The sequence below is a fragment of the Drosophila sechellia genome, chromosome 3L (assembly GCF_004382195.2).
Source record: "Drosophila sechellia strain sech25 chromosome 3L, ASM438219v1, whole genome shotgun sequence".
NCBI lineage: Eukaryota > Metazoa > Arthropoda > Insecta > Diptera > Drosophilidae > Drosophila > Drosophila sechellia.
Genome location: NC_045951.1, coordinates 20,356,382 through 20,379,361, shown reverse-complemented (window position 1 = coordinate 20,379,361; position 22,980 = coordinate 20,356,382). Strand labels below are relative to the sequence as shown.

Sequence of the window (22,980 nt, the reverse complement as noted above, 5' to 3'; positions counted from 1 at the left end):
GCGTTTTACGCGACAATGTAAACAGAACTAGAGCTCTGCAAATAATGGATGATTTGGATAAAGTTCAAGTTAACACCTAAAATAGATATCCACCATCAATCACGCTATTAATGGCTTCTCACCTCGCTGGGGCCCACGTGGCGTATGCGTAACTTTATTTATAGATGCCAGCACGAAAATGGGAAAATACCCCAACACTCAAACAATGTAAACAAAGCTGCCAAGAGAGTGAAAAACAGGACGCAACAGTGTGATGCGAACAGTGACGTAAAAAGGGGGGAAAATCGGCAGGGAAAACTGAAGGCAGGTAACGCGCCTGCGCCGCCAACTGCCATACTGTTACCAGTATTTCGCAGCCAGTTTTCAGCAGCGAAGTCGCTGAAGTGCTGCTGCTTCCACTTCGGTCATGGCAACGCTTTTGGCAGAAGCACGGTTTCAGTTCAGTTTTGGCAGCGAGCGCAGTTCGACGTTGAAAATTGCGGGCTGCCTGTTCAGCGGACCGATGATGCCACGCGACCGAGAGAAATCCAGAGAAAGTGTTCAGTAAAAAATAAATTTATCCATAAGTTAAAATAAATATTTCCCGCGAAAAGTTGGCCAATAAATCTCGCGAGGTGCAAGGGTGCAAATTGTGTCTTAATCGGTGGAATATCCAGTGAGTTGTGTTTTAGTGTGGTGACCAGCATTTGCTGCGATGCTTGAAAATCAATGAAAGTGAAAGTGAACACAGCACGCACACACATACACACACACACACAACCCGAGCTGCTGCTAGCACGCACACACAAATGCTGACCGAGGAGCGAGAGCGAAAGAGAGCGAGAGTTGTATTTTTGACGTCATTAATTTGCAAGTGTGTGTGCTCGCCGAGGTGTCAAATTTAGCAAATTAGCCTGACAAATTGCCAGCAATTAAAGCCAGAGTTTGGAACAACTCAAAGGCAGTAGCGCACACACACACACGCGCGTAGTGAAAGGCGAAATAGCAAACACAAAAGTGTTGCATAACCTGCAGGCGCCACTTTGAAAGGCTCGCACCAACACACACGTCGCTGCAGCGGTGTCCTTGAACGTTTGCATAAGCTGCGCTATCTGCTTGTGGTTATGTCGTTGTCAGTCGTCAGTCGGCAGCCCACGTTATCCTTTGGCATTGGCACATATTACGCGGTCCATGTGTGTGTTTCATAGCGAGAGTGTGCGGGTGTGTGCGAGTGTGTTTATCTTCTGCCCGCAAGCATAAACAAAAATTCATGGCACGCTAGCTTTGTGCAGAAAGGATACCCCTATGCTGATGTGAGAGCGGGCAAACACACATTTCTAGGTCGGGTCGCATTTTTAGGGTTAAAGGTTGCCAGGGCAGGTTGGATGCCATTTATTTTACCGTACGAACGTACACAGGGGAAAACCCATTGGTATTAGCCCATGTGGCCTCATCCCAACCAATTAAGAAATATATAAATTTGAAAGTAATCGATATACTGTTAAGTATTAAAAAAATTTTAACTTTCATAAAACAGTTTTCATTAAAATGAGTACAATTAAAAATGTACTTAATTTAAATCTTCTTGTAAATATGAAACTGAAACTAAAGAAGCCCTGCATTTTCTCTGTGTACCGGTGATTCGTTCGGTAGTGAGCTTTTGTACTTTTTTGCGTAATTGGGTTGGAGCGAATTGGACAAGTCCTTGAACTAGTGCGCCACATAAACGAGCGTTGCAAGGACTTACGTCACATGTTCTTAAAGCTGCTGGACCTTTAAAGTAGATTTTAGGTTTTTCTTGGCCTTTTTATCCCCTATTGCCGGATTTCTCAGATAGCGCACATTAGGCAGCTGATACATCCCAATCGTTATCGTTTGCTTGCCGTTATTTACGAGCTCGTTTGGGGACTTGAGACTTCGAACCCTTTGGCCGGCACAGGCCATTAACCAAATTGCCCCAAAATGCTCGAATGTTTTAAATTATTTAACTGCCACAACCCGAGGATGAGAACAAATGCTCTGAGGGGGTTGGGGCTGCCCGAAAAGAGCAAGGCCAGTTGAAAACTTTTCGGAGGCCGCAAAAGATGGCAAACAAACGGAAAGACCTTGGCAAATACAAAATGCCAAAAAAGAAATACAGTAAATAACCAGTGCAAAGGCTACGGCCATGCCAATGGCACGTCCCCTCAAGCGGCTCATAAATCTTGCTTAGCAACGCTCAAGTGCTCCAAAATTTTGGGAATGAGTAGGACCCCCTGAAAATCAGTTAGGGATGAGGGGCACATTATAATATTTGCGGTTCAGAAAAGGTTCGGCAGCTCGAAAAGGATTAAGGCAAATGCTTATATGCGGCATTTTAATTATTTTAAATTAAACAAAACTGAAACTGGACATTCGTCCGGTGAAACGTGAAACTAACTGAAAAAACCGCAACTCGACCTTAATATAATTACGCCAGCTGCCAATTTGGTTAAAAAATAAGGGGTTATCGAAGCGGTCGTTTTTATTTTAATTAAATAACATTGCAACTTATCAGGGTAAAATAGAACAAAGGGTATATTAGTTCCACGAAGGTGATAACAAACTTTAGTCTTATTTTATCGCTTAATGTAAAGTTATTCAAATTATATAGTATTTAATTATTTAATTAATATAGTTTAATTAATTATTAAATTACAAAATTGCCCAGTAATGAACTTGGAATTCATATTTCCTATGAAATATTATTATTATTGTTTGATTTTTTTGTCTTTGCTTGAAAATACGAGTAGAAATATTTGTTAGTAAGAGCTACATAATTACTTGTGATTTGCAAGGACTAAAAAAAATATTAAGAACAGAACCTGACAAAACAAAATGTTTCCTGTTTGTAAAACTATTTCCGAAGTTTGACGAAGGAAAGAGGATAATTAAAAGTTGTTAAAAGTCGTGTCATGCTAACTTGCACTTTAATTGGCAATTTGCCTTCACAAGTTCTGTTAACTAACTAGTGGTGAACTATATTGTTACAACAGTGAATAAATAAGCTGCACTCATAAAAATTTAATCAACCGTTCTGTTTAATCTCTCTGTTGGCAGCAAAACGGCAATTACACGCTCAAGCGTTAATATTAATTTTGTGCGTTGCATAAAATCCGCAAGAAGCGAGCCAACAATTTATTAATTGCACGCAAATTCCATTCACAAAATTAAAAGGGACGGGGAAATCCTTTGGCTCAAAGGCAGATTAAGGGAATGCAAGAATTATGATGCAGAAAACTGGCGGATATCTGCTAAGTCAGGCGATAATTTAAATGTTCAAGGGAATATAAGTTCAGTGGAAGCGTTGTTGTGATTTCGAGCTTAAATAGTATGTGAGATTAATTAAAAGCACTTGTTGTTTGTTGATGCTAATTTTAATTATTATTTCCAATCCATAAATCCACTTAAATACTTCAATCGATGTAACTTTTAGGCAACACGAATTATCATCGAAATTTAAATCAATTTCTGTCGATTCATCTGAGTTCAGTCAAAGTTTATCCATTCGACACAACTTCTACCAATCAATAATGAATTATTGAAGCGGCAGCCATATGGAAAAGTCGACTGAGAAATGCCCCACTGAGCTGGCTTGGAGAATTCGAAAATAATTAGCATAAATTATCGCACAAAAGCCCAAATGCCGTCCAAATAAAATGGCGTTCTTGCGTTCTTGCAAATATTTTTGCAAGAATTTAAATAAATGGCCATAAATAAATTAAAATGAAAGCCTAAATTGCATTTCAGCTGCGTGCTTTTCTCCTCTTAAGGCCTCGCTCCGATAAATAAACAAATTAAATATGCACATTTAAATGGCAATCAAAAGCAGTGACAAATTTGTAGGACTAGCGTGGGAATACAAAAACACATCGACATCTAAAACAGCAGCTGGCATTTATCTTAATGTGTGCGTGCTCGTCTGTTATAACGAATTCGTATTTTATTTTGTTCATTTTGTCTGTTTTGTGTGTAATTCAGCATTGGAATCGCGAATCGAAGCGCAAACTTCAAATTTAACTGTGAATTATATTGCTATTAAGTTCATCCACTCTACATTGGTGCTACCCAACTATGCGCACCTAGGCGTATACGTGATAAAATCTAACCAAAGCCATTACGTAAAGGCTACCAGTTCGAAAGCCGGAATTGTTGCGTCTGACGATATGAGTAAGTAATTTGTACCATTGCATTTAAAATTAAAGTATTTATGAACTTATGGGCTATGTAGGATTTCAATATTTCAAGAGTTCAACATAAATCTTCTAGTTAACATTTAAGAAACCTTAATTGCAGCCCTTTGTTTACCAAAGTGTTCATCTGCGTCAATTGCCATCGATCACAATGAGAAGAGTGAGCTATGGAACTTAGATATCTCATTATTGAGTCAATTTCCAGCTAAATCAGCATTTTGAACGACTTAAGATAGCCATTTAATTATGCCCGAATGGGATTGTACTACCATTCACATTGCGCACATTTCAAGCGTCAGGGGTTCGACCACACAGACTCAATTAGGAGGCAACAATTTTTGCTAAATTTACCAAAATACATTGTAATTCAATTTTCCTAAATGTTACACAATGCCCAACACTGCTGCTCGCATTCGGTGAAACAAAGTAAGACAGAGCGGATCCAGGCCAGGAACAGAAACAGAAACGCAGATGGAGTCAGAACAACTAAGCGCATTAAACTTGAATGCCTGACAGGCAGGGCAAGGCGGTGAAGAGGGAAACGGGGGAAGAAGACAGAGCGGAAACGGAAATGGGAGCGTCGGAAAGGAAACAAAATAGAAGCTGAGACAGACAGAGTCCTGCCCGGATTTACTTGTCGGAGTTGTGCCAGCTTTTGTCTGTCAGTCAAGCATCCAGCTCCTCCATCGATCCGACTGCCTGCTATTTCGCCTGCCGTTCGGTGGCCAATGTTTATTGCATATCAATTAAGAGCCTGCCCAGGAGCAGCAGTCTGCTCTGCCACTTGCTCGTTAGACACTTATTGCTACACAGAGAAAAAACTGTGGTTTCCTTTAACCATTATTATTGTGATTTAAAGACAGTGCCTTCATTTTACTTTTACATCTTACGAGTCTTAAATAGTTGATTGGTAACTAAGATGAAATTTACTCGAATTTTCTACTCTCCATCGCTTTAAACGACTAAAAAAACTAGATAAGTAAGAACTAATTTCTTTAAATGCCTCACTGAATTACTTCACTGTTCTAAGTAAAAAGCAAAATCAAGTCCAATAAACAGTTTACAAGCCCTCAATTTGTACACAGAATTTCATTCCGTGATTGGTTGAATTTGGTTTTAAATAAATATTATTATCATACTTACCATTAAATAGTTTATTTAAAAGTCAAACAAATTCTGCAAAAACCTTAAAGGGGATTTTCAAAATTGTCCCTGTGTCGAACCTTTTCGCAAAAGTTTTCTAGGATTCAAGGATGCATACCACAGTGTGCGTGTGAGTGTGCGTTTGAGTTCTGTGCTGGGAATCCTTGCGCCTGCTGCCTGTCAAAATAAACTTGAGCGTGCCATAATTTCCACGCCGAATGAGTTCAAGTAGAGCTGCCACATCCTCCGGGCGGCTTTTCCAGCTGCTCCTCCTAGACCCCCAACATCCCAGCCTACCATCCCTGCTCAGTTTTCCCGAGGCTGCTGCTTCGCACGTGTGCGCAATTAAAAATGCAGCTTGCGGTTGTCGGGCAAATACCCCGCCCGCTTCTGGGGGTTCCCGAAACCCCCGTTTAGCCAGCTGCCAACTGACTGCTCCAGTGACACACAAAGCATAAAGAGACTTGAATATGTGACGCACTCATTTGGCCGGCTTTTCAGTTCAATTTGTTGTTTGTCGTCTGTTGGCTGTAATTAAATTAATGCTTGCATCGGGACCACCGCGGCGTATACGTAATTTCCATATTACTTTTTTGCCAGGACGACTTAAAAAATCCAAATAAAAAGTATTCGGCGAAAGCCAAAAGAAAGCGAAACAAAGCAACACTAAAAATGGAAGGAAAAGTGCAGAGAGAAGCATTCTGAAACCAAATCCCTGACCTGATTTCGTTTTTGCAGCATTGGCTTATGCTTTCCGTTTAGTTACCTTCACCGCCACTTCCCCTCGAACAGTCTGCTGTTTACTTTTTATGCCAACTTTCGATTTTTATTTCGCCCCGAAAAAACTGTCGCCCGTCTGTCTGCCAGCTGAAAAGCCAGAGCATCCAGCCTGTGAAAATGCCCCCACTCTCACAGTTTTCCCATCCGCTCCACTTGCAAATGGCATTAGGAGCATTTCATTGCTCGGCAGCGCAAGGGAAACGTGCCCAAGTCCAGGTCCTGCCTTCCTTCATCCTGTAAAATGCCAAGCAAAATCTATTTTTAACAGTTTGCAGCATCTCGTGAAAATCGCTGCGACGTCATGTGCGAACGATTAGGGTCAGCGGCCGAACTACCCCAATGTCAAAGGGTATTACCTTTTTATCTTTCGTTTCGAAAGGATTATGCAGCTAATTGCTGTAAGAAATCCTCTGATCTGAAATATAAGCATATCTACTATCTTCTATCTTCTAGGTTTTTATGATATATTTTTTGGAAATAAAAAGGCTTAGGTTTGGCACATTAGCGAATTAATGAATATTTTTATGCATAAAGGGTATTAATTGAATTCCTTTATTAAGAGAAAACATTCTCAATCTAAGGGTAAAACAGCTATCGCTCTAAAAAAAAAAAAAAACGAATAGCCTTTGGCCCATTTATTGTTTTTCGCCCAGCTTTGTGCTTTGTGTGCTTTCCGCTTAGTCGAGTGCAAGATCAGCTAACTTCAATGGCCACAGTCAGGGGCTGCTCCAGCTGGGAGCCCTTCGGAGCAGGGCCATAAACATAAACTTGCATTATGGCCAAGCAAATAAAACTGCAGCCAAATGACACGTACAACTGCCACAGATTCGAGGGAAATGTAGGAAAGTGCGGAGGGTGGCGAATTCTGTGCGATTTACTGCGACTTTGCTTTCGCTTTTTATTTTGTTTTATTCTCGCCCCGACTTTTTCAGGCCATCGATTTTGCTATTCTACGTTTTCCGTTGTTTTTCCGCCGGAGACGAAATGCGGAAAAGTGTGTCAATGAAATTGTTGTTGCACCGCTGCTGTCTCAGCACTTTCAACAGTTTTCTTTAAAGTTCCGCAAGCTAATCATAATTTATGGCTTCCAAAATGGAAAACATTTCGATCCAAAACCCAAATGAAATCCCGCTGGAAACTGACATATGTGATATATATATCATATACATAATTGAACAACCTGATCAGGCGAGTGCAGGCTTTGTCTTAGCAACAATATTTGGTCAATTTCTCGAACTGATTGCATTGATTTGCCATTTGCCACGTTGCGTATACGCAACGTGCCATAAGGGCGCACATTACGTATGCCGAACGCACACATATGCAAATATTATGACTCACAGGACGGGCCAATAAAATGCAATAGCAAATTTATACAAATGTCTTCGAATTATTATTGTGGCATAAACGAGTTCTGGAAACGATTCCATGTCGTTCGTCTCATTGTCGTTTTCTAAGCGTGTGCCATGTCTGCCTACCAATTTCCATTTAATTGTTCTATCAAAGTCTGCATGATTTTCGTGTTGGGGTGCACTGGGAAAATTTGGAAATTATTTAGTAGTATTAGTATTATTATTATTTAGTATTTATTTAGCAGCATTTTCCAGTGTACCCGTGTGTGTTTTTCTATTTGTTTTGGACTGTTGGGTATGAATTATGGCTGGCATAAACAAATGCCGTCGTTGCCAGCTTCATCGGCTTCCTTTGTCCTTTGTCCTCTGTTTATGTGCTGTGTTTATTTTTATTCTCCGGAGGATTTGCCTCTAAAGACGTTGTGTTAATGGCGAGCGTATCCTTATTACATATATCCTGTCGGATTCCGCCAGCACGTTCCGCAGCAAGTTGGCTCTAATAAAGCTCCGGGACCTGCTCCATCCACAAATCCCCAGCACCAGCTGCCCCATTACGCACCACAAAGAGGCGAAAAACAACAAACTGGCAATGGGAGAAATTTTCTTTTAAACACAAAACAAACTCACACACACATACACAGAGGTCCTGCAAATAAACAAGTTTTTCGCCGGCAGAGATCTGCCAGAGTTTTTACGGCCACAAAACAATTTGCCTTTTATTTATGATTACACGAAACCCACCCAACAGAAACAGAAATATGTATTTATTCTGTTATAAAATAAGCTCTACTGAATTTACAATTGAATACCGGACATTTTTGCGAAATAAAATTCAATAAAAAAGCACAACAGCATTTAAATCGAAATCAGCAAGCGGAAATATGTGTTATGCAAAGTAATGCTCGAGGTATGCACAAGTCTGTGAGTTCGATGCATTTGCCTGCGTTTTCCACTTGTTTATTTGTGTGTGTTTATTTGTGTATCTGTGTGTTTATATTTTTCCTCGGCCAGAGTACCTTTGTGCAAACATCATTGCCTCAACATGATCCTCTTTCCTCCTGTTGAACCTGTTTCGAAGTCATAAAGTTGGTCACATTCAACTTCGCACGCCTCGAGTGGCAGCAGATGCACTGCAGCCGGTTGGGGGGAAAAAGCGGAAATAAAGGACTAGGTGGGTGGCTAATGTGCTAATGAAGCAGCTGCACTGCCGGGAACTGGACAGTGGATGCTGGGTGTGACTACCGTGCTGATTTCCTTACCGTGCTGGCTATAATACTTAACTTAGAGTTGGAACCTGGGGTATTCTTAATGTCTTAATTAACCGGCTTTTTGTGAAATGTATGGTATGGGATTCCACACTATTGAATTCCCTTAGCATGTTTAATCGACCTATTTATTTAACCCCAAAAGCATTTACTATAATTTCGATTCTATCGTGCTTAAACGCTGTAATAATGCTGCACCATTATCACCCAAGCCGGCAGAAGCACTTAACCACCTATAAGTCGCATCGGCTTGGGTGGCCCCCTTTCGATGCACCCCATCCATGGACGCCTACCCAAATAAGCGCCCTCGAGTGTGGCCTATGCAATATGCGCCGTAATAGCCTATCCAAAATCGATTTGGGGCAGCACTCGGATCGTCTAAAAGGCGCCTCTTGAAATGAATCTAAAGGCGCACCCCCTCGCAGCCGCCCCTGAGCCAGCCTGCCACGCCCACAATTTCATTTAATGCATGCTTAAAAGTGTGCAACGCTTATTTATGGCCACATTTTTGCATATGCGTGCGAATGGGAACATGTGTGTGTGTCTTTGCGAGCTTAAATCTGTGTCAACGGCAGCTGCAAACTACTGCACTAGTGCCATGTACTAGCGCAAGTACCAGAGGGCCACGCCCACAACTGCCGCCCACCTGCCTTTCCTTCTACCAGTTGCATATTTCGCCCCATTGTTGCCGCACTCAGTTCAGTTGTTGCGGTCCATGTTGTTGCATGTCGCGTTGACATTTTTGCGCGCCTGACATTTTCCTCTTTTTTCCAGTAATTTATATCCACACCCACCTCACCGTCATCCGGCTATATCAAATGCAGTCACCCGTCACGACAACAATAAAAAATACAAATTATGCGCAATTAAATTAAATACAACTTGCGTAGCTGCCACTAAGGATGGGTGAAATGAAACACGACTGCCAATGCATTATAATAATTTTTTCCATTTTCCACAATTTTTCATTCGCATTACTGAAGCTACAGGAGCGGAAAAACGAATGATCTCGCAAGTATTTTCCATACCTATGAGCTTTAAACAACAATTCAGACAAGTTCAAAAAGGGCAATCATATGTCGTTGACTTTTAAAGTGCTTGTCATTTGAAGCAAATCGATAAATGACATGAATATTTCTCATTTGTCAGTGTTCGTTAAGCCTAATTGAATAGTTTTCCTTTTGCTGGTTGGAAATATTTAATTTTGATTATATTATATAAATGATATTTCCATATTCTAGAATAAACAATTTCTGTTTGATGCACACTTCTGATATCCATAATAACTAATTCACTTTAAAGTGGGATTAAAGTGGAGTTTGAATTGGTGGCATGCGAGCGAACTAACTTTATTTGGCCTTTGAAGAGCACTTCCAAAAGTTTCCATTCCATTTGTGGGAAATATTAGCAGAGCCAGCCCAAATCGATGGCATAATTCGCAGTGCGGGAGTGCGGCTAAAAAGAGCCGAACCAAACGTGAATGGAGCAAAATAGCAATCAGCATATGCAGAATGAATGGAACATAAATCCACCGCCTCCACATTCCTGGCCAGACGCTCGGTCGCTACCTTTTGAATTTATCCTGCTCCTGGCATGCCTCGGCACCTTCCCAATCTTGCGAGGAGAAAACAAAAGGACCTGAAAAGAACTCAAGGATACGCTCTCATCAGATCGCAGAAAAAAAGGAAGTAGTAAAGTGGCGAAGTACTTGAGCAGAAGCCTCACATCGAAATGCAGTGTATGAGCTTTTACAGCAGCGGACGCAAAAGTGGCACCGCATGTCGAAAAATATTTTAATATTTTCATATATTTAATTTTTAATGTTTTAAAAATGAATATTTAATGGATGTAATGAATGACATAAATCAGGCTTGTGAAATTCAAAGGCATTTTGTGCCTACTAGCTTAGCCAAAGGTGTAGGAGGATGTGAAGATAGGATGCGAAGGATGCAGGACCACAAAGCAAACATATTTTCATTTTAAGCGCTTCGGCATAAGGGAAAACTCATTAGAGCGCTGCAAAAATACCAAAGAACCCAAGACGCCGACTAAAAGACTGAAAGGCAGCAAGTCAAGAGCAAGGATATGAAATTGAAAATTTATAATATCCGCTCACTGGCGAGCGGAAAGGGGAAAGCTTCAATTGCTGTTGATGTTTTCATGCGGCAAGTTATCTATGGCTAGATGAAGTGCAGCCACTCGAAGCTTCGCCAAGGAAAAGGGAATGGGGAAATGAGGAATCTCTTATTTTATTAAAAACTTAACAAGCAAAAAAGTTGCCAAGTGCCAAGAGGCAAGGAGTCAGCCATTAGCCCGTTCGTTAAGTGTATGTGCGATTTGTCTCGTCGGCAGTTTCCGTTTCCCCCGCCATTGCAGTGCGGCATTAGCAGCACTCAAGGACACTTTTGCCAAGCGGAAGCAGACAAGCAAACTTACCAGGATGCGTCCCGTTCCCGCCACCTCTCGCACCCGAAGGAAATCCAGCATTAAGTTAATTTGCAACGTGCGCAGCTGAGGGCCCAGAAAAGTATGCTATAGTCATCTTGTCGTCCGATTCGCCCTTCTTTCTTTCCCATCGATGAGGATATTCCGCGCTGATTTGCTGCAATTGGCAGTGCAGTCACGGTACACCCGACGGCAGATGGCTCCTCCAGCGAGCTGTCCTTGATTAGGCCATCACACACATTGAGCATCCTGCGAGGCGCCTTCATTGTGACATTATGTTGCAAATTGCATTGCCACTTTGTCACCCGAAGGTCGTGCATAGACTCTCAGCTTTAGTTTCTCGAAGATACCCTAAACTACATAATCATGGAATAAGAAAACTTAAAGCTATTCTAAAGGATAAGATTTAGCTCACTGTTTCTACTGTCACAACTTCTCTCGAAACAAAAATGTAATTTCGTGTCATAATGCTGTATGCAGCTTTCTCGTTTTGGTTGCATTTCTTTTACCTTAACTAAGCCATTAATAATTCACAACACAAAACAAAATCCCTTTCTGAAAGACAAAGAAGCACATACCATTTGCAGATTGATGGCAATAAATAAGAGCTGCACTGCAAGGACCTCTTTTCTCTGCTCAAGATTCGTTCCGCTGACTTTCGGTAATGCTCGTTGACAGTAATGAGTGGCAGTTGCATTTGCCGTTGCACAATTATAACTTCCGCTGGTTATTATCCATTAGGTTGATTACAGCGATTACCGGGCGTCATCATGTTTCGCTGGCTGAGCCAATTGGGAAACGGGGCTGGTGGCCAAATTGGGACAAGACGGTCCTGGTCAGGACTCGCTGGAATAGGAGCCACAACAACGGCGCTCGTGATGCGGAAGTGGCAACGCAAACGAACTAACCAAGAGCCACTTACTTACGGCCATAAGCCACAGGAGTGGGTGGAAGTGGGTGGAGTGGGACGTCCTCGGCAGCGGATCCTTACGCGCCTTTTGCTATTTACTCAGTGGGAAAAAAGGGGGTTAAAGGAACTCGTGGAGAGACAAATGGCAGCCCGCGGGGCAAAATGCAACTTCGCTGCTGCTCCCAAAACAGCAGCCAGCACCAACACACACACACACACAGCCAGACTTGGAGGCTGCTCCATTTTGTTATGCACGCCGCTTCACACTTCCTGCTCGACAGGATGACTCCTCCGTGCCGCGTCTTGCGTCCTGCGCCCTGCTGCCACACCCCCGGGCACCTTATCAAGTGCCATTTTTCATGCAATGCTGACGCTAACGCCAACGCCGTCGTCGTCGCTTTGTCAAACCACGAAGTTATCCATGGAGCCCTGAGCATATTGTCTTGGCTTTGGCAGCGGATGGCGTCCTGGTGTTGGGGTGTTGGGGTGATTGTGGAGTTTTCGGGGGCGCTGGAGTGGGCGTGCTAAAGTTCCCTCTTATCCTTTTTTATCACACATGCAGTGCTGGGATCCTGGACCGCACAAAAGCCAGTCGGAACAGCGGGCGGCTCCCAGCTGGATGGGGGATTCGGAATCTCCCGCTGCGTTGGCTTTGTCTTTGTCTTGGGCGCACGCAAAAGTGGTTTTGTCCCGTCCTTGCACAGTAAAAATTAAAATATTACTTCTACCTAGGATAGAATTATACCAAAAATTATAAATATTTAAACAAACTTATAAAAAAAGGTTAGAAGATTAAATTTAGTCAAAGATATTTATTATTACTTTAATTTTTGATTTTTGAATTTTCTTAAATAGAGATTTAAACATCTGTACAACATTTTGTACCTATTATCCAATAGTTTTATTGACAATAAAGTTCTTTAATTTTTCCCCGTGCCTTACAGTTTGCATCCTTTGCGCTCCCTGACAATTCCGTTTGCCAACGGGAGTTAGCAAAAATCGATGAAATAATCTCTGGCTAATTGGTTGAATGGGAAACTTTTGCTGGTGACTCTCGTTCCGTCGCTTCCTGGCCAGAAACCGAATGCCCAGTTGGGTCCGTTTCGAGCATTGTTCAGCCCGTTCAGCAGGCTGACCTCTTTAAACCTGTCGGACCAGAGCAATAGCCATTCCGTTCGCTCCCCGGAGAACCATTGCATCCACTCGGATGTGCTTTGCATGCTCCAGTTACTCCAGTGGCTCCTCCAGCTCCAGCTCCACTACTCCTGCTCCTGCTCCTCATGGAACTCAATGGAACTTTTTCTGCAACTCGAATGAGTCCTATCAGCACCTGCTGGCCTGGCCCACTTGGCAGTTCAACTGGCAGCATTAAATATGTGGCCAGGACTCCCAACTCCTCGGTTTATGGAAAAATATTACACGGAGATTTAAGTTTTTGAGTTCCTGGTGCTTAGCCACCATTTACCTGGCCACCAGGGGTTGAAGTGGGTTGCGAGTTGAGGGGGCGTGACACGGGGCATGCCCCTCTTCAAACCATTGTTGTTGCCGTTCCCGCTGTTGTTGTTTTGTTGTGGCTGACACAGATATTATTGTCTGAAATAAAATCGTGTGGTTGTGCCTTCCAGACGGGGACTTCCTCTGAATTATTTTTCCGCCATTTTCGCTTCTAATTTAAGTGAAATGTTGTTTTGCCATTGTGGTTTTGTTTGTTTATACATGTTTATGTGTGCTTTGCGGTCGGCGCATCTACATATATTTTCATATTGTAATGCTCTCTTTTTGGTTTTTTGCGCTTCGTTTCGGATGGCTTCCCATATTGTAATATGTGCTGCCCTCCTGTGCATTGTAATTATTTGAAGTGGTTTTATCTTACTCTCACGTTAAAGCGCCAAAAGGTATTTACATAAAATCGTACGAACAATTCTGAAGTATGTTCGCCAACTTTTAATTAAAATATGAAATTACCGATGGGCATACAAATTAAATCAGATACATAAGTAGTCAAACTGAACCATTATCGATTGTGTTGTTATCCCCTTGCAAAGAGTATATTAAATTCAGAAATATTAGTATATTATATATGTATATTTGATAGAATCCATATAGCCATGTCCAGCTGTTCTTTTGTCCATCCGCATGATTCTACACAAACTAGACCCTCAGTTTAAAAGCTATCTGCATAATTCATTTACAGGTAGATGGATAGAATCCTTAAATAATATTGCTCAATTGATCAAAAGTGTTCTTATAGGAAGGTTTTTTAAAAGTATAATTACTGCAAGGGTATATAAGATTCGGCTTGACGAAGCTATCTTCCTTTCTTCGTTTCAAATTGAATTTCCATATCTGAGAAGCAATATTATATTTTTCCCAGCTATATTGTGAAAATATATTTATTCTATACGATATTTCAGGGTTTATTGGGCTTAGAACATTTGTGTTGAAATTCCTGACGGAAAATTCGCAAGATGCAGTTTACCTGAAATCCCAAGAGACATCCTGCGTGGGAAGTCTCACAGGTGATGTCGAAGAAAAACTCTTTGGGATTTATTTAGCTCACACGTCTCGTTTATTTGGCAGAACGAGTTCCGGAAATTGTTTGCTACTCCGGGGCAAATTGAATTTACTTGACATCTTATTTGACACATTTCTGTCTTACGGATGGGAAGTGAGACAGTGACATTATATTTAATATCTAAAAAGAGTTTTTTTTTTACTTTTAGCATCTTTGAGCAAGTAGGACATAGAATACATTTTGTAAGTTTTCAAATCGAATCTTATACATTTTATTTTGACACACTACATTTTCATAATTGTCTTCTGCTCTTTTAAACTAAATTGTATTTTTTTGGGAGCGATTTATAAGCAAGAATTAAGATTTATATGCCATTTAATAAGAAATATATTCACACACAGTACTTTTTGCTCAGATGTTTTAGCTGATACGAATCGATTTATTGCTTGTCATTAAAGCAATTGTGAATGTGACTTGACTTTTATAATGGCATCTTGATCTTAAAACTAATTTTAAACTTTCAATTCGACACTTCACTTCCATTCAAGTTGCACACACCATTAATCTAAAGAGAGTGAAATTTAGTGATAGTTTCAATATCAATGGCACGACCATTTTATTGTTGAGAAACTGCAATTTTCTGCCAAAAAATTTCCATTCAGTTGCTCCAAAGAAATTCATGGTTTGGCATTTCCGCAATTTTGAATGCCATTTTATGGCCATAACTCAAGCGGCAGAAACTGCAGTTTTGGCTTTGCTGTTGACCACAAACTGCCAGAGAGCGTCAAGCTGAGTTATGGTCAACGATCGCATCTGGAAAGCCCCAGGAAAGCGCCGGAAACCCCCACTCCCTCTCTTTAAATCACAATGATTGCATGCGTGCGAGCGTGCGTGAGTGAGTGTGTTTTCCTGATTGATGGCTCTACTTGGCGCTAACTAAACGGATTTGAGCCACCCTTCCTCCTCCTTTCGCAAACGTCCTGTAATTCCCATTACCCATTTTACCACTTGGCCCAAAGAAGATGCCGCACTGCCATTGGTAAATTGCTTTAGCCATTCTGCTCATGCTTTTCCGGATGCCTCTTTTTACTCGTCCATTTCGGTGCTTAAATTTAATTTCCCCTGCGTTTCTTGGGGCCAGGGCTTTTGAATTTCGGTATTTGCATTTTCCGGTGCGAGACGAGGCCCAGTTTCCTTTTCTGGCTCAGTTAATGAGCTGAGTGAGTACTTACACAAAATTAAGTGTTGTCCCACTTCAGTCTTCGGCCGACTTGACGGGGGAAACTCACACACACTCGGCATAAAGGAAATGAAAATGGAAAAGCTGCGCACAACACAAACAAGAAGTCGCAGCGACAACTTGAAGAAGGAAAACTTGCTCCCGTCCCGAATCTCATTCTCGTTCTCATTCTCATTCTCTTTCTCAATCTCAAGCTCCAACTTGAAGTCTTTTTTCCTGCCCTCCTCCTCGGTTGTCTCTTTGTGCAAATCATCATAAAGTTGGAGATAAGTTTTCTCTTTCTATTAAAAAAAAGGAAAACATAATGCAAGCTTTTCCTCAGAAGGATACCCTCTACTTCATGCAGCAATATACATATGTAAATACTTTAGTTCAATTTCTTATAACCTTATATTTAATTTGTTGAAATTTGATAGATTACCAAAATGTTGATAATACAATCAAAAACATTTAATCACGTATATTGATAAACGTAAGTTTTTAAGCACATTAAAGAGGTCTATATATTTTTATAAAATGATCAATGATTAATTTATATATTTTTGGATGTGAGAAAAACATAGCTTTTGGTATGACGAACGAGGAAATATTAGTTAATATATGACACAAGCTTCCCCCACAACCAATATACCTTCGGTACTAAAAAAAAGTCACAGGGTATGCAAGGAAAATACGGGGAAAATGGGCAGTGGTTGGTCACAGGAGAGGAGCACGGGAGTGGGGGATGGGGTCGTAACGCGACAGGAAACAGGCTTCAGCGACAGGCGACATCGGCAACAACAAATGAGAATGTTTGTTGTCCTGCATGCGTGTGTGGGTGGGTGTTGCTTGGGTGGGCAAATGGTAAATGGTAGGTGGGTGGGTGGCAAGGAGGCGCCTTTCTGAGTAGGGCACAAACAACTTTTCGTTGTTTGCCTGACAGTTGGGCCCGTGTTCTCTACTTATTTCTACCTCCGCCTCCCGCAGTGGCACCATCACCCGAGTTTCCCGGTGTCGGAACAAGCTGATGCCCGAAAAATTTACAACATTTTAGGGCAGTTTACAACGGTGGCTGGCAGGCGGCTCACCGACACACAGACTAATTCAATAAATGCACGTGGCCAGGATGCAGGACACGTAGCCCGAAAAAGTTGACATAAATCTGCATAAAATATTCGCATATGCGAAAACTTCCATCACCATCGGCAAAGGAGAAGCTTAACTGGCATGTTTGCCAACTCGTGAAAGGGGGGAGGGGGTGGTGGCTTAGGTGGCTAACCAAGGATCTCTGGCTCCAGGACCTGTGCTATCATTGCAACTGCTGCTGTGGCAGGTCCTTTGCCGAGCATTATGCATGACAGCCAGTGAGAAATCTGTAAAAATTATGCAAATACATTTCACCAATCACTTAACTGCGGAATGCGGGGGACGCAGAAAGAAGCAATGAGTTGAAGGATCCTGGATGACGAAGTGGCAACCTGTGTGTGGGTCTGCTCTCTAAGGACATGCAGTGAACATTTCACCAGGACGAAAAACGCGTGTACTCACCTGAGGATGCAGACATCGCCAAAATAGACGAAAAGCATCGTGACCCTGATTATGTTGTTGAACTGTAACGTCGCTCACTCGTTAGCCTGAGTAATGTTTGCACTCCCTTTGGCCATTAGTTGTGTATCGGAAAAGGGAGTTGGTTGGAATCTTCTTTCATATAGCTTACTCTAAGAAAATTTGAAAGAAACGTCGTCAATGAATAGCAGTAAATAGAGGAAGATTTCTTTAAAACCAAAAGCGCTGGGGATGCAGTTTATTCACAAGGGGTAAGTTAGTGAGTTTTATTGACTTATACAGTATACAGAAATGAAGATTCTTCAGAAATGCATTTGATTTAGCTATGTAGCTTACGGTGATTGTTTTCCTTTATAATATAAAAGGGGTTATAGTTAGGGTTAAATCTTAATTAAAACGAAAAATACTTATATTCCAGTTGAATTTCCTTCGAAAATACCTTTTCCTTTCCCATCTGATAACATCCTAATTAGAGGTAGAAAAGCATATTTCCCTCCCTGTGCCACAAAACGGTTCTTCCTCAAATTACGGCAAATATCCACCTCATCTCTGCTCATTTTCCTGGTTTTCCTCGATTTCCCAGCACTCGGCAGGAATGACAGTCACCAGGCCAAGCGGGTAAACAAATTCAAGGCGAAATTGATGACATGGCATGCCAAGCAAACAGCACACACACATACTCACCCACATACATCTAGCTTCACACACACACGTCAGCTGGTTGACATTGCCGTCCTTATCGCCGGGAAAGTCAACGTCGTTGAAGGAAAAGCAGCTCCCCATTTCCCAGCGCTGACAATTTTTACAGAATTTGGATTAAGTGGACTTTGCTGTCGACATGCTAGCGCAGTTTTGACGAGCAGGCGGCTGCCAGTTTTCCGGGGGAAAGTTCTTCGGAGTTTTCCCACTGCTTTGCATGCCGACGTGTTTGCCAGCTGGAAAGGTGGTAAGGCCGAGAAGAGGTGGGTGTGGAAACTCGGTCGATAGGAACAAGTTGACATTTCCTTGGTGGCTGCAAATATTTGCTTACGTGTCAATAACCCGTCCAGTGATTTATTTCATATTTGGCCTGGGTGCTGGTCGTCCTGCGGAATAGTTTCCACGCTGCGGCTGTCATTGACATTTCATATTCATTGTCAGTTGTGTGTGTAGTTTTCCAAAGGGTTTTCCTTTATGCACGCTTTTTTATGCACGCCGCCATACATTTTTCATGGCATACTTATGAGGGCAAAGGCCCATCGGCAGACGCTTTTGTCCTTAAAGCCACATAAATTTTCCTCGATGAGGGCGGGGAAACAAGGTTTCGGGGATACGGAAAGGTACTTTGCAGCTGCTCTGGGTGAAAAATGCTCAATCAAGCGTTAGGGACCTTATCGCATACACAGTGAAAATTACCCTAATTTAACAGTTATTGTTTATAAGGCATAACTCAAAATATTTAAGGTCCTTTCGAACACATTACTTTGCCATGCTTTGGTAAAGATATTCAGTAAAACGTTTTCATATTTTTTTTTAACTTTTAAAATGAATTCCTTCATACAAATCCCAAGGTCCTTTTCTCTCCGTCTGAGCTTAAGGATAAATATGTGGGCATCATCATAACCTCTGCTGTCTGCAGCTTTCAGTGGGATAAAAAACATTCCTTGCCTGATTTGATTTAAGCGTTTTACTTCCACAGACAGTGGAAATGAAAAGGGGCAAGCCGGAAAACGGGGGAAAAGTGGGAAGGCGGGGGCCGGAGTGGAAACTCCGCGAATTGGGAGAGCCTGGTTCGACATGGTTTATTCATGCAGCAGTCGCATTATGCAAATAGCTCTCGACTAGCACTTGAAATTTGATTTTTTATTCTTCTCTCAATTTCTACTTCGATTTCTCTTTGCCATTTGTTGCAAAATTCAGAACGCAAGCCACTTTGCGTCGAAAAAAAAAAAACGGCTCTGTGGGTGGGCCATTCATCTGCCTTTTGGCCAAAAGTGGCTAACGCTCAGCGGCTTCTTTTCGGCATTGATTTTCGCCACTTAAACCGAATTACAGAAAACCCGAGCCCCTTAAATCCCACCTTCATCCTCTCAAGACAGCAAATTTGAGGCATTTTTCTGATGTAAATTTAAATGGAAAACAAATTACTGTGCGGAAAAACAATTTTCCCTTTAAATAACACGAGGCGTAACATTATTTCGCACCACGCACTCAAGCTCGTGAGGAATTATGCCCCATTGCCAAGTGGTTGGGAAAATCTTTTCCTTCCCATTTCCCAACAACGGCAGATGTGAGCAGACATTGTGAAGGATGTTTAGCAGCTACAAAATACAAAATACGACAACGCCTCGGTCTCCATCCTGATTTGAATATTTAGCATTGGGAGAATTCTTTCAGCCACCATCGCCATTTGCTAGGCCTTGTCTTTAATGTTTTGCGAATGCACAGGAAGAAAATATGCCCTCGAGCTGACATAGGTTGTACTTTTCCCTACGTTAATAGCAATGCAATTAAATCTATAAAAATTTTGTCATAAATCCTTGGATGCATAGTAATTATGTGCTGGTCAATCCATTCAAAATATAACATTTTTAGGAAAAAACATTGTTAAAAATGTATTATTTTTAATAAATATTAAATAATAACTTAGTTCCTTATTTAGTTTACTTAACATTTCTTTCATTCATTAAGCAAATAATGCTGTCGTTTGGAATTCTTAGAAATATATCCTTCACAATCATGTTTATAAATATTTTGGAAGTATCCGAAATATTAACTGGTAGTTTGTATCCGACTCTCCATTTTTTATTCTCCGTGCGCATTTCATACATGTGGGTCGCGCATCCTTGAATGTTTCACAGCTTACAAATCCTTGGCACGCACACCAGCAGGAGCGTAGGGCTCCCGTCATCAGCTTAGGCATTGTGTTTGCTCCAACAAAGGCAAAAGTAATTCATGCAATGCGCCCGAAGAAGAATCAACGCACACATTCTGAATATTTGCTAAGCGAAATAATAATAACAAAAACTTTGGTGGCATGAAGCGGAATCAGGCGGAGATGTGACGACGATGAATGGTTGATGGTTCACGAAGGAGGACGAAAGGACGAAAGAGGACGAAGGACGCGCCGATGACAGGCCTGACAGTTATGTCGAGGGCTGTCCTTTGTCCGTGTGCATGCATAGCTGGGCATTAAAATTAATGACATATGCACAAGATTCAGTGCCAAACTCCAATCGATTTAAACGCATATCAATCAAAGGCTTTCCAAATTTGCCGAGGGCTGTACCAATATTTACTCGTCATGCTTGGAATACACATATATGGGAAATCATTCAAAAGTAATCAATGCATTCGAGTGGAACAGCACGGCGTATGCTTGATATTTCACATATAAACTAGCCCACATCACGCTCTCTAAATTTTTAATTAAAAGGCCAGCGGGCTAGTGGTCGTATTTTTCGTTTATTAAGATTTTATTTGAACGCGTATGGGCTGTGAATTTTTTGTACACAGATTTACAAACTGTTGGACATATTGGTCATGCATTATTGAATTGAATGCGGTGATTTTGTGGGTTCAAATGAAATATGAATTGGATCTTTTTTGGCTTCTCTTTTTCGTTCGTAAATACCGACCGAACCTCGAGTGCCTTTAATTATTCATTCCCTGTGTGACCCATTAGCTAGGTTCTGTCCCAAAATCTCATTGAAGCTCTCCATTGAAAATCAAATTTCCCGCTTTCTGTCCTGCGTCTGTCACATTAATTAGCCATTCCACATCGAATGGCAGTCCGCCCCTAAACTAAAAACTAATTAAAAAGCCGTGTCATTGGAAAGGACCGACGTCGGGGGCATCAAGCTATCCAAAAAATCGGTGCTAATCGAATTGTTGAAACGCAATGAAACGAATGTCATTGAAGACCGAAAGAGTCCAAAACGGCCACCCAAAACCCACTTCCATCGCAGCCAATTCAATTCATATTCATTCCGGCCATCAAATGACGGCAAATGACAGCGAACAATGAAATCAAATTAAAATACACTTTAACGCCGCGCCGAGTGAATGACAATCAAAGGCTAAACAATGGAATGCCAGCGAATCGATTCGAAAACATTCGACCCGGATGACTGAAACGATTTTGAATGCTCGCAGTTTTTATTGCCGAGTGACAGCCGTAAGGAAAATGCCATCAATTTTCACCGAAAATCCCACCATGAAGGCTTCAAGTGTTGCGTGCTGTTCGAGTAATTAAATTCTGACATCTCGAATGGCCATTTAAGTAAGCTTAATTTGCTCATGTGCCAGCTTTATGACTTCCTGGAGTAGCGAAATATGATGGGGAAATGAAAGGGATAAATCCGGTTAAGTCCAGTGTAATGTTCAGCATATTTCTGGAAAAAATGTGGGAATGAAAAAAGTAGATTTTGCTGACAATTATGTATTAACATTTATATTGATTTTTATTGAGTTCAAAGTGCGTGTGTAAATGAGTGCATCATCTTTACTCAGTGCACTAAAAACAAACATATCCTGCTCCCCTTTACCAATCGAATTTTTTCAACTTAAAACGAACAGCTCTGCCAAAAGAAATCAAGTCTTCCAGCTCTCTCCAGTTTCATAAGCCATGTTAAGTAAACAAGCACGCCCGCAAACACAGGCTCTCAGATAGGATTCGGAATCCTGGATTCGGGATCTCCAGCATTCGTGCCACTAAGCGGCTTAGTGAAAGTCCTTTGGAAATGGAAAAAAGCAACGCCAAGGAGTATCTGCATGTGAGAGCCTTTTTGCGAGGGAACTTGAGATGATGAAAGTCACTTTGGTGTTTAAATAACTTTGACGCGCTTTCTGTATGCACACACATACACACACACATAGAAACAAACTCCTGAGTGGCATTTCCGGTCGTAATGGCGAACACATTGCCAGCGAAAACTTTGATGACGTGAGCTTGAGTTTAACGTGCCGAAAAGAAATTTGACTTCATGGAAAAGGGGCAACTTGGGATTTCTGGGCATATGTCTGTGTGCGCTTAGCTCGTTACAATTTAGCCCCATTGCCAACTTTCGCGTAACCCAAAAAGCGAGTCTCCAATTTACGTCGACCAACTTTTCAAGTTGTGCGATACAATTGGTCTCGCCTTATATTTCGGGGCCAAATTGCTGCAATTATCATTTGGCATTTTGGCTTGCGAATCGCAGCGCTAATGAGGCGTCTGGGCCGCCATTGAATGCATTGAACCACAGCAGCCAAAACGCCCTCGCATATGCAACAGAATTTAAAGCCACACGAACACAAATGCAATTTGTGTGCGTGTGCAGCTGCACTTCCCTTTCCGCTGCGCCATCGCAATGCCATTTGGAAAACGCCGTGAAGGGGGAAAATCAAAAGGAACGTATAGAACAAAAAATGAGTGACATGCACAGGGATTAAAATTGTAATCATATATCTCGGGAAATATTCAAAAAGGCTTTTTTACTCAAACGATTTCAAGTTTTTAAATCTTCCTTAGTCACAAAGGCAATTATATTAGATATGGGTATTAGAAATAGGACAAGGATCCCGCTGATTTTTCACTGTGTACCATAAGTCAAGCTCCATTCCGGCTTGCCACAG

General features: G+C 41.6%; 1 protein-coding gene across 1 annotated transcript in view; it reads left to right on the top strand.

Moving 5' to 3' along the window:
- The first annotated feature begins 455 nt into the window (after positions 1–455).
- Positions 456–22,980, top strand: part of LOC6616371 — a 41,879-nt gene continuing 19,354 nt past the window's right edge. The window contains exons 1-2 of the mRNA XM_002040695.2: positions 456–655; positions 3,979–4,167. Coding sequence (XP_002040731.1) covers positions 4,164–4,167 — 4 coding nt within the window. The 5' untranslated portion in view covers positions 456–655; positions 3,979–4,163. The remainder of the gene's footprint in view (positions 656–3,978; positions 4,168–22,980) is intronic.